This window comes from Lytechinus variegatus, chromosome 1, assembly GCF_018143015.1.
Source record: "Lytechinus variegatus isolate NC3 chromosome 1, Lvar_3.0, whole genome shotgun sequence".
NCBI lineage: Eukaryota > Metazoa > Echinodermata > Echinoidea > Temnopleuroida > Toxopneustidae > Lytechinus > Lytechinus variegatus.
Window position 1 is genome coordinate 53,406,268 of NC_054740.1, and position 12,718 is coordinate 53,418,985.

General features: G+C 37.9%; 1 protein-coding gene across 1 annotated transcript in view; it reads left to right on the plus strand.

Moving 5' to 3' along the window:
* Positions 1 to 11,146, plus strand: part of LOC121416715 — a 34,220-nt gene extending 23,074 nt beyond the window's left edge. Inside the window, exons 6-11 of the mRNA XM_041610178.1 lie at positions 2,610 to 2,748; positions 4,522 to 4,678; positions 5,627 to 5,781; positions 6,000 to 6,142; positions 8,081 to 8,197; positions 8,767 to 11,146. Coding sequence (XP_041466112.1) covers positions 2,610 to 2,748; positions 4,522 to 4,678; positions 5,627 to 5,781; positions 6,000 to 6,142; positions 8,081 to 8,197; positions 8,767 to 9,921 — 1,866 coding nt within the window. The 3' untranslated portion in view covers positions 9,922 to 11,146. The remainder of the gene's footprint in view (positions 1 to 2,609; positions 2,749 to 4,521; positions 4,679 to 5,626; positions 5,782 to 5,999; positions 6,143 to 8,080; positions 8,198 to 8,766) is intronic.
* The last annotated feature ends 1,572 nt before the right edge of the window (positions 11,147 to 12,718 follow it).

Below are 12,718 nucleotides of genomic sequence, written 5' to 3' on the forward strand. Positions count from 1 at the left end.
GAGACTATGACGTCATCCACTCACTATTTCTTTTGTATTTTATTTATGAAATGTGAAATATTCTACTTTTCTCCTCATTGTCAAGTGATACAATGATTAATTCCTCCCTCCCTGAATATCTGGAATTAGCATAGTTTAATACTATATGGTTCAGTCAAGTTGGTCCTTATTGTCAAATCTCTCTAAAAAAATGAAATATTGTATAATTCAAACAATAAACAAAAGAAATAGTGAGTGATGGACATCATCAACTGACTCACTTAGTTGAGCATATCACTGTTTTGTGAAAAATAAACGAAAATTTAAAATGTCATAACTTATTTTACATCCGATTTTGATGAAATTTTCAGCACTATGCTAGTTTGATTTTTCTCTATTTATTCAAGTCAGCTTTTTCCTGGGGTGGACTTGACCTTTAAGAAAACAATGCATGAATATGCATCATAGCTAGAAAACATTGTCTTTTCCCTGTCATATCTCTCTAAGTTTCTGCCCATTCTTTTGTAAGCTAGCCAGTCAAAATTATCGTTAGTTCCCAGTGGGAGCTCTTCTAGCCAATAGGAAGGCCCCGTGGCAGGTAGGGCGTATCCCCAATACAGTTGCTGGCTTTGCTATGCGTATATTAATGCGCTTAATTTCAAAGAGAGACAGGGAGCTGTGAAGGATTTTAGAAGAGAAATAGAAAAAGAAGGAAAACAAAGAAAAAAGGGAGGAATTGATATGTAGAACCTAACTAAATTGTAGCATGAAAAAAACAATTTTCAAAATTGTCATGGATGTCATATATGCCTGACATTCAGTCGGCAGGGTATCAGGTTACTTGGTACAAAAAACTGCTATCCCCCTTTCATAACTTTTGTTATATCTTTTGCTTGTATAAAAGTATTACGCGCATTTAAAGCCGCACATTTTTGGTGCACGCTATGAAAGAGAAGAGAAAAAATTTATGACAAATTTTGCGACAAAAGTTATGCCATCCACCAGAATAACAATTTTGTCATATCTCTGAGGAAGATATAACATGGAGAAAAGACAATGTTCAGAATACCGCCCCTGGAAATCTCCATTCATTGCAGCATTAAAGTTTGTCCAACGTTTCAGATTTAAGCAGTAAGGTGTGAAAAGTAGCTCCTGTAAATAAAAAAGTATGATTTGGCCTGCTTGTATTGAACAAATTTGTTTTTGCCTCATTTTGACTTTTGATTCATTAATTGCGTAAGCTAACTTGAATTATTCATAAAAAGGAAGCATAATTCTTGATATGATTTCCTGTTATTATGATATCTCCTTGACTTTAGTACATATAAACATTTAGTTCACTTTGTTTGATTGATGGAAATTTACTTTGTGGATATCAAGTTATTGTTTTGAGTTTCAGTTCCCTTCTGTTTGTGGTTTGGTCACCAATGTCCTACCCCCATCACTGCATACCAACCTGAAAGACTCGTCAAATAATAATACTCGGTTCATGTACATGTGCATGTACTGTTTAGGTGCTTCTATAAAAGGGACTTGGATTGTTGTATGAGTTTGAATGTACGTTTTCAGAAATTAGTCATTATATCAAGCTTTAGATGTGTGATTCAACTTCTGTGCTGTGTTTCTCTTGTAAAAAAAACAAGCATGCATGCACATGTAAGGTGAGTAGTAAATGGTCTGGCTAAATGGATTGCTGTAGGCTACACATGCGTGACCAAATTATTTCAAAACACCCCCTACACAAGTTTTTTTCTCTGTGTGCGAAATAACCCCCTAAACAAGATTTTTGCGGGTCTTATTGGCCCCAGGTAAAGATACATTATGCTACTGTGTACTGGTAAATGTGTATTTTTTTTTAAAGAGAAAGCCCCTAAAGTATTCCCTTTTTGTGATTTTCATTTGTTGTGCAATAGACCTGTCTGCTATTAGATGTGGGAGAGTCCCTTGTCATTTGGTTGTTTTTCTTCATTTCATTTCAACTGCAGCTGGGGAAAAAAATCATAGCATGTTTGTCCTCCTTTGTCTTGCTACTGACCACCTGAAAACCAGAAATCCTTCCAAACATGTTTCAAGACATACCCAGGCATTAGTTGACCTTCGATTCAGCAGTTTTGGTTTCGGAAGCATCAAGGTGCCTGGGAGTGTTTATTGGTTTGACTACAGAACCCAGTTAATGAATTGACATGATAAAGTTTAGTCCAAATATTTTTTTTTTCTTCAATTGTTGTGAGGTTTGCTTGCCCTGTTTATTCTAGTAAATTTGAATACATGTACATTGGTGGATATGGTCTCAAACCATGGCAATAAGTGTTCATTAACTTCATTTTGATAGCACTTTTTTACAAAAGCTTGTATTCAATTTCATATCTTTTCTCAGTGTACTTGCTAAAATAAGTGTAATCAAGAAATTTGCACAAAACCATGGTTCCTAGAGCACCTTCGATATTTGGTCCTATCTTAATTGATTGGATTCTGTTAAAACTCATTTGAGATCGTTTATCACCACAAATTGCATTTCTCTTTAGTTGCCTGCAAAGGTCAAAACTGGGCTTTAAGCTTCAAAGCGAATGTGTTGTGAATGTGCAATTGATATCAATTAAAGTTCTCTCATTTAAAACTCTCATTGCCAGATTTATTTCAAGAAAGTTTCGGAGCTGAAATCTAAAGAAGACGAGATCCGTCAGAAGCTCTTCAGGTTAAAGAGTAAGACAGATGAGGCCTGGAATCGATACAGAGAGGCTGGACCACAGAGAGAAAGAATTAAAAAAGGTAACCAATCAGCGTAAGAAATACACGAGGACGATGGATGATTTCGCCATGGAAGCTCATTTGCCCCTAAAATTCCTAACGTTATTATAGTAATAACATTAGTATTACCCAGGGTAGCCACTTCAGTTCTGAAAACCGTTCTCCTAGCGGGCCCTGCTATTAATATTACCCGGCTAAGCTAGGCTATCTAATCAGGTGCACGCAGCTTTTTGAGGAATTACTTCCTGCCGGTACGCATTTACCTCACCTGGGTCGAGTGCAGTACACTGGATGAATTCCTTGCTGAAGGAAATTTCGCCATGGCTGGGATTTGAACACCATGACCCTCTGTTTCAGAGTCCGGAGACTAATCCACTGGGCCATGACGCTCCACATGCTTTGGGGTGACTACTTTTCTAGAGTTACCCCAAGATCTGCTACAAACAATATTTAAAGGGGAAATCAGCTTTGGTCATAAAATGTTTTGTTGGAAAAAAAAAGAAAGGGAGAAATTTTGAAAGAATTCAGATAAGCAATAAGGAAGTTATTGCTGCTTTGAAATTGAGATCCCTAAGACTATGCATATTTCAAATAGGCAACTGGGTGAGTAAATTATGAAAAGGGACAAGGCCATGTATTTAATTATCAGGGGTTTGTGGTTTTCACTTAAGTACCCATTCCAAAGTACATTTCTCTTGATTGATTATTTTATGTGATACAATATATGTTCATGGCTAATAATGATGAAAACCTTCATCTGGTACTGGCTCATTTTGTGCATAGTATGTTAATTAATCATGATTATAACTCATGAATTCATGTAGGGAATCCATGTAGGCTTAATTGCATATTTTGACCTAAAAATAAGAAGCTGAGTAATTGTAAGGTTTACATCCTTTTGATCTTATTCCCCTCATCTTTGCTGTCATTTATATCAACCCTTTGAACGCGAAAGGCCGGAAATCCGGCTGTGCAGTGAACTTGCAAATACTTGAAGTCATGTGACTTACATGTAAAAAACATGGGTTCTAAATGTCAGTTGATCATTTTTAAAAATGTCATCTTGCTATTATGTTTAGGGATATTCAGTCAGTAAATTCAGTCAAGAGTGGCTTTGTTTTCAGACGGTTTTAGCATAAGAAATTACTAAAATATTCTACACTACAAAAGAGGTCTGTGCAGTAATACACTATATTAGATAGCCAAGACAGATAGCCAAGCGCGATTGGTCCATAGCGCGTCACGTGATATGATTGAAATCAATGTATTTTCCCAGCCGGTCCACCTTCGATGAATATATTGACCAACCGGTCCATGAATATATTTTTCTACGTGTATGGCGCCCTCTTGTAAAGCCGAGGTAATAATAGCAGCAGTTTTTATCCTCTGGCAAAAAGCGCTTTATAAATGCAGCTATTAGTATTATTATTATTGACTCTTAAATTTTTAGATTTCAAATTCGAATTTTCATCTATCTTAGAGCATTCACTCTCAGTAATGCTTGTATCACACCTTAACAAAGGGCTCCCTTGGCTTTTATCTTATAAATTAAGTTAGAAAGCTATGAACCAGGGATTGTATTGTGAGAATTTCAGCCCATTCTATGCTTGCAAAGTGCTTTCATATCGAAAAGAAAAATATTTCATTTCTTTAAGACTATGAAATATTGAATATACAGTTTATGTAGAAACTTACACATAATTTGTGGTGTATAAAATGACTTTGTACAAAAATTGCAGTCATTGAAATTTTTGCTCTCGTCATCATCTGCATTCTTTTATGTACCTCAAACAGAAATTGACAGTTTGTATGACGAGCGGCGACAGCTCAATGCTGACTTCCAGATGCAGATGCGCGATTACAAGGAGTACAACGAGTGGCAAAAGTTGGAGAACGAGAGACGGAAAGAAGAGGAGAAAAGGGCTCAGGAGGCCACATACAGAAGAGAATGGTAAGGCTACCGTAGACCTTGTTCGCATTTCACTCTCCGGACTGGTTCCAACTGGACCTGAACCAGTTCAGTTCAGGCTTCATCACATGGTCCCATGCAAGCCTTGCTTGCAACTTGCGGATGATTGTCTTTGTCATGCAGGTCGCCCATAGGTCACCCACATTGACAGTATCTTGCATGTAGTTGCCTGCAGGAGTGGGCGCAAGTCTAATGATCCCATACAAAAGTTAAGGAAATGCTCAAAAATGCTTGCAAGTCTTATTAATCAAACAAATCCTTGGGAGAATATAGAATTACCAACTTGTATGTTATCTTTTAATTTGCTAATTGAGAGATAACATACAAGTTTCAAGTGAAATGAAAAAAAGGGGGTGGGGGACAAATATCAATGTTGAAGGCCTCGAGGCCGGTCTTGATGACGTTGACATCTCCAGCCTTGGACACGGTCTCCAATAATTCGACCTCATCCTTGGCCTTGTTCCTTGTGGCTTTGATAACTTGCGTCGTAGCCAGGTCATGGCCAGCCAAAATGCCAGATATATTCAGTGGCCCGTATTCTGAAGTTGGGTTTAAATTAAACCCTGGTTTAAAGTTGTGGTTTAAGTATGGAGAGCCAATTGGAGCATAAATCCCTAACAGTAAACATTCAGTTTATTAACTCATATGACACCCAAATTGTTCATAATTGTCTGGGAATGATAACTGAAGTATTTTCTTCATTATGAAAGCAAAAGGAAACAAAATATTACACATAAGAAATATAAAATATTAACTTAATGTTTGATTTCTTGGCTTCCCATAATTTTAGCACAGAGTTAGACAGTGGTCTAAGTTAAACCTGACTTCAGAATATGGGCCAGTGAATCTAATACAGCATCCTCTTTGTTTGAATTTTATTCACTGTTTGAAGCTAAATAATGTTACAATTTTTTTTTTTTCATTTCTCAGGTTTGAGTATGAGACAACGAGAGAGCCTTTTCAGGAAGAGCGCACCCAGATTGAATGTTTGACGACCTATCTCCATAGACTGCTACCCAAAGGAGAGGGAAAGGTATTATCTCAAGGGGGTAGCCCCCTCAACGGGGCCAGCCCATCTTCTTCAGGTACGTAACTGACTAGAAGGAAAATTAAATGCTGGGAAATATAAAGTTTTAATGAAGGAGGAAGAGAGAGAAGCAATTTATTATTAAAAGATATCGATCAAAATCAGTCGAAAATAGTTTAAAAGTTTTAAAAATTTGAAAAATCTCAATTTACTCTGAAGTATTCTCTCTATTGTATATTTTGAAAGTAATGGTAACCCTTTCTTTTATCCCTCTAGTGAGTTCCCTTGGCCGGAGTCCATCATTCAAAGACGAGGAGGGGTCATACACCATTCTGAGGAAGAAAGGGGATGAGGACGATGAGGTGTTTGAAAAAGCTGCCAGTTTGAAGAAAAAGAAGAGTAAGAGAAAGTCATGGCTGGTAAGTGTATTGAAATGAAAAATTGTTGTGATAGTGTCTTCACTTTGGAAAAGAACATATTTTATGACTTCTCAGTTAGTAAAGCTACTTAAGGTCCAGTTCTGGGCCCCGTCTTACAAAGGAGTTACGATTGATTACAACTATGGATGGCCAGCAACATCAACATCTGTTATGCATGTTTGTTCAAAATATTTTCTAACTGTTATGTATATTCATGCATTCTTTGTTTTCTTGAAAATTCACTGTACTTCTCTTTGGTCACAAAGGACATTTTGCACATTTCCTGTAGAAACAATAAGGACACTGATGGATTTCCATAGAGTTAGAATTGATTGGATCAATCGTAACTTTTTGTAAGTCGGGACCCTGGTGTAGATAACTAATTTTGACAGGAATGGAATGGAAGCAATCCTTAAGTGTTCATTATATGTTGAATCGTTATCATGTGCTGTTATTGGTGTAGCTAACACAGCAAAAAACATGTGCAATCGCACTATAAAATGATAGGATTTTTCAGTAATATTTTTCTGATCTTCATTTGTTCATTACTCTGTAATTATACAATTTCCGGAAATATTATTTTGCACATCTTCATTTATTTATATTTTTTAATTCTGTGCAAGTTTAGTTCAGTTCAGTGAACATTTGATTTTCTACTGTTAATATTTCCATAGTTTATCTTTAAAGGTGAAGTCCACCCCACAAAAATGTTGATTTTGAATAAATAGAAACTAGCAAAATGCTGAAAATTTCATCAAAATCTGATGTAAAATAACAAAGTTATGACATTTTAAAGTTTCACTTATTTTTCACGAAACAGTGATATGCATAACTCAAATGGGACAGACGATAATGTCCCTCACTCACTATTTCTTTTGTTTTTGATTGTTTGAATTATACAATATTTCATTTTTTATAGATTTGACAATAAGGACCAACTTGACTGAATCATATATTATTAAACAATTCTCATTCCACATTTTCAGGGAGGAATACATTGTTTCACTTGACAATGAGGAGAAAACTAGGATATTCCCTATTTTTATGATAAAATACAAAAGAAATAGTGAGTGGATGACATCATCAGTCTCGTCTAGTGCATACCAACCAGGATGTGCATGTAACTGTTTTGTGAAATTAAGTGAAACATTAAAATGCCATAACTTATTTTACATCCAATTTTGATGAAATTTTCAGTGTTATGCTTGTTGGATTTTTCTCATTTTATTCAAGTCAACTTTTTGTTGGGGTGGACTAGTCCTTTGAATGCTAGAAGTATCCAGAATGCACGGTGCTGCACCCAAAAACCCCGGGGGGGGGGGGGGCACTGGACCAAAAAAGTGGTGGGGGTGTGCCGCGGGCGAGACAAAAAACGGGGCCTTGGAGCGGGCTTATTGTAAAAAGGAGGGTCCTTGGAACGGGCTTCGGAACGACAAATGTTTGTGAAAACGGGGGTCCTTGGAACGGATCGCCAGCGTGTGAGCGCGTATGCATCCCTACGGAACGGTCATGCGTGCATGATGCAGCTAGCGCGGCCTCCGCCGGGGAGCTCTGCGGCCGCTTTTCTCCAAAATAATTGCAGCTCATTCAACGCGATCGGAGCGGCGTAACGAAAAATATGCGAAGCTTTGGAGCGGATTTCTCTCTTCTTTTTTCTCGATAAGAAGAAAATGCTATGCCTTGGAGCGGCTTTCTTTGTTCTTTTTCTCAACAAGGCAAAAATGCTATGCCTTGGAACGGAAATTTGAGTGTAAAAATGGGGGTCCCCTCCACGGCACATACCCACTATGCGTTATATACTGAGTGCCCCCCCCCCCCCGGCCCAAAAACGCATGGCTTGAAGGTTGTGTAAGAATAAAACATGACCTGTATACTCCCTCTTTAATTGGCTACATACATGTACTTGAACCCTTGCTATATTATTTGTTACTACCTCAGAACAAGCCTCTCCGTCACAGCCGAGAGATCTTCAATCAGTTTACGTCCATCGGTATTCCTGCTCCGTCTACTGCTAACGAGATCCAGGATTGTCTGGATAAACTCCAGGAAAAAATGGTGAGTGTCTTTTTTTTTCTATTCTCTGTTTTGTCCCTGTGAAAGGAACTGGGCTGATTCACCTCAAAATTCGCTGCAATCGCCCTTACCCCCTCCCTCCACTTTGCTCTATTTAGTGCATCCCTCCCTCCTCAACCAAACCCTCTTACTCTCCTCCACTTGCCTTCTTCGTGTCTCCTTTGGCCGTTTCTCCTTGAACCACCCACATCGAGCTCATAAGCCCTTCTTAAACCCGTACGTAAGCAGGGAAAAGTACATTGTTTGACTTTGAAGAAACATTAGTTGCAATGAAGGTATAGATAAGAAAATAATTGGCTGTTAGATAGTAAATGTTTTGCTTGTTTTATTTTCCATTATAAGAAATGTTCATTTGTATGAATAGATACAAAACTAACCTGTTTTGGGTGATGTGAAGATGCTGAAGTAAGTATGTGTAAAGTCAAAACCAACACCTATATATGATTAAAGAAAAAAAAGGATAAAAAATTGTATAATATTTAAGCAACTGAATTATCAAGGTAAGAATCTTGTCAAGACTGAATCTTTACCTTTCCTCCTTCCCTGCATAGCAATATTATGAGGATGCTGCCACCAGTGTAAAGTTGGCCCACAGTGCAATACCCCAGGATATCAGTGCATCGTCCTCGTTCTCTTCAGGAATCGTCACGGCAACCGATGTTGAGGATACCTATGACTTCCCAGAGGATGCGCCTTTGGACATCGTGCCAAGCAGTAGCTTGCAGGAGACCGGTGAGATTGAAAATGCTGCAAGTGCAAAAGGAAAGACACTTGATGAAGAGGAGGGGTCCGAAGTGACAAAGGACAAATGGTTCCAGGATGTGCCAAGTATACGAGAGCCCTCTTTTGATGACGGGAGTGACGTATCTTTAGCTAAGTTGACCCTGGGAACATCCAAGGTTGCAGATGAGGAGAGTGTTAAACCACACGTTGAGGGCGCTGGTCAGAGCGATGAAAGCGGCAGCTGCGGGAGTGACGATGGAAAGGAAGCGGGAGATGTTACGGATGACAGCGAGAGCACCGTAGTGGCTAACGAAGGCGAGGGCGGACAGAGTTCTCCGAGCGATGGCAGTCCTGCTGCAAGCAAAGAAGTGCCAATCACCAGTGTGGATGCAGAGGCAACAGATGCTGTTGCTTGCGACACGAACCCTATCAGAGAAAGCCAGACTGAATGTGTTTCAGAAGAAAGCATTATAGGAGACGATGGATTGGATAAAGATCGGGAAGATAGTGGGATGGGCGACGTACAAGAAGGAGAGACCACTAAGAAAGCAGGTATCGTGGAGAGAAAGAACGAGAACCTGAAGTTGATTGTTACAAAAAAGAGCGATAAAGATTTCGAGACCAAAGCTGATCTTCTCATGTCCTCCCAAATGGAATACAGTAGTGACTATGCCTCAAATTCCACAGGTAGTGCCGTTTCCACGCCAACGGATGTTCTCCTCAAACGGGAACCATTACTGGACACCAGCTCATTATGCAAAGATGCAAGTGAGGCAGAAATGTCTGGATTTGATTTAGGTTGCATAGAAGGAGAAAGCGAAAGCATGCTAAATGTCAATAACAATAGTTCAACTCTGACCTCCCAGCATGCTTTGCAAAGGTCCCACCTTGGTTCATTTGGTCAGGAAAATATCCCAGGTGAAGATGTCTTTCAGTCCGTCGTTGATCCTCCCAGTTTTCCTGTACGGAGAGAAGAATTATGATGATTGTTGCCAGAAGGTGTTACTCTTTTCTTGTTATGTGTATTTCATCTTTTAAGCACTTGTGGAATGTATGTTGTCCTCATAATGACATCTGTCAATTTCATTATAGACAGTTATGCATTTTCAAATTGTTCACGTACAGTATATGTATATTTTGCTTTCATTTAATGAAAGCATTTTTTCACTTCGTAGAATTGTCTATTTTGTATCTCTGAACCACAATACTATATCTTGCACAACATAGTGAATATATAGTGACTATACACATTTTTTATCTATTCATAACTTGAGAAGATATTCAGGGCATATATAGTGATTTAAGTATGTTGCCATGTGAATGCAAGAATGCCTACAGTAGAATGTTTTTGCGAATCAAAAACTTATGCAATTTGCAAGTGATTGGAGCTTGAAGTGTCCTGGCACCGATGCAATGATACATGCGTTGCTCTCAGTCATCAAATGTTTTATACCAGTACGGAATTGACCCAATGCAATTTTGGAATGTGCTGATTTTGGTAGTCCACACTGCTGTTTGAAACTTGCCCTGTGCGAACATCGTTTTTATGTTTACATCTGTAGATGCATTTAATATACACTTGGCATTTTCAAGTTCAAGTTCAGCTTTAATGATAATTACAAACGTATTTTCTATTTTGTCAATCCTGATTAATCCTATTACTTGTCATGAAAAGAATTGGATCTGAATTGACACATTTAATTTATGCATTTACAGCTGCATTGCATAAAGCATGATATAGTTTGCAAGGTTTAAGTGCTCATAAAATTCTATTAAATTTTATTTCAGATCCCCAGTAGTTCAAAGTATACTCCTGCAATTTATCATATCCTCCTATATGTAATAATTGTTTTTTCAGACATTTTGATTGTTTATCCCCCTTATTTTGTATATTTTCATTATTTCCAGAAGTATCATTTATTGAAAGACTTTGGATAATGTTGAGAGAATCCTGACATTCAAGTGAAACATTTGTTGTTTTTTAAAGTTTAATGGTGATATATGAGTTGAATGATTTGGAGTCCGGAAGTTATGTGCTTTTATTTTTAGCTCTAGTCTGACCTAGCAGTTAGGAAAAAAAAGAGAAAAAAGTTTTTGCTGTTAATGTTCCTTCTTATTTCATGAGCCGGCATTCAATGCAAAGTATTGATTAGCTGAGTAACTTGCTTGGCATTTTACTTGGCTTGGTAAAACACTTAAAATTCTGGCGTAACCCTATCTAGGCTGGGGGGGGGGGGGTCTTGGAGGCTCCCCCCTCAACGAATCGCTAGATATTTTAGCCGCGCGAATTTTTTTGACCGCGCCGCTCGCTGACTTTTTTTACTGCGCTGCTCGCTGCCTTTTTACTTTCAAGTCTTGTGCAACTTTTGAGACCAATTTTGCGTCACCCCAGGTAAGTGGTTCCGAAATTACGCAACATTATGTAAGTGCATGTCAGACCAAAAATTGCTCAAAAACGTGGTTTTGTGTACAGAGTCAATGCAAATTGTGTTTTGGTTGATGGTGAATTTTTTTACCTGATTGCTAAGAAAGCATGAATGCTTGTAAGCAAGCAACCAGAGGACCAACGGCTTAAGGTTCTCACCGAAGGACCTGGTACTAAGGATTAATGCCTTACCAAAGGGCACTTGCGCACCAAATGGGAATCGAACCCGGGTCATCGGAATACGAATCCCCCGCTCTACCGACTGAGCTACAAATTTCATTGAAAAAAACAATAAAAAACAAAAGGTAAAAAAACAGATATACATAAGAAATTGCAAAAAACAATATAAAACATAAGAAAATTATTTGATATCACAATTTTTTTCATGTACACTTGCTAAGATCACCACAAAGAGTTTTTATACCAAAGATTAGTACATTTGGAGCTTTCTTTAGGGAGTTAGAGGAAAAAGTATGATTTCGCATACTAATTATGCATAAATTAGCATAATCACTTAATAGTGATTGCATGAAATAATTTACTAAACAGTCTTGTAGATTATGTCCCAGGCCAACCCGCGTGCCAATTTTCGGCGCGATCGCGCGGTCGACAGCCGAGATCTTAAGGGGGGGCCTCTCAGGCCCAACCCCCCCCCCCCTGGCCATATGAACTCTCAAAATACCCTGGCCTAGATAGGGTTAAAGGTATAGTGCATGATTGGTTGATGTCAGACAAGGGCAATGAATCAATTTCAAGAATATTCATTAAATATCGATATTATTGCTCTACTTTATCACGAAAAAGAAACTTGTATAACTTTTCTGTTTTCATGATATTGAGAGTTTGAATATTTTGGGAAAAATTAACTACTGGTACACAGTTATCCGCTGATCTTCACTTGCAATTGTATGATAACTTCAATTCAATTCAATTTGGCATTTATTTTGGGAATTAGATGAAAACAACAAGAGAGAACTCCCCCCCCATGCAATTCAAAATAGCCCAGGCTATTTACGTACATGTACAAGCAAATGGTATTGAATTTTCCAAGGAGTATGAATAATGAGGTTCATAAACGTATGTTTAGCAGCTTCCAATTTGCTGCACAGTTGAGAGGGGTGATAGCAAGGTACATAGCCTCTGTGTGATATTAAGGGGTATGATATAAGAATGAGAGTGGTTGATCATGTATATAAAAAAATTAATAAAATTACTACAGATCACTATGAAAATATAATATATTCATGAAATTAATGCTTTATTAAAAAAATGATCTTCCTTGAAAAGTGTTGAAAAAAAGGATCAAAAGTATGAAATATATTTTGCTGTGTGATTATATATGATATTATTATATA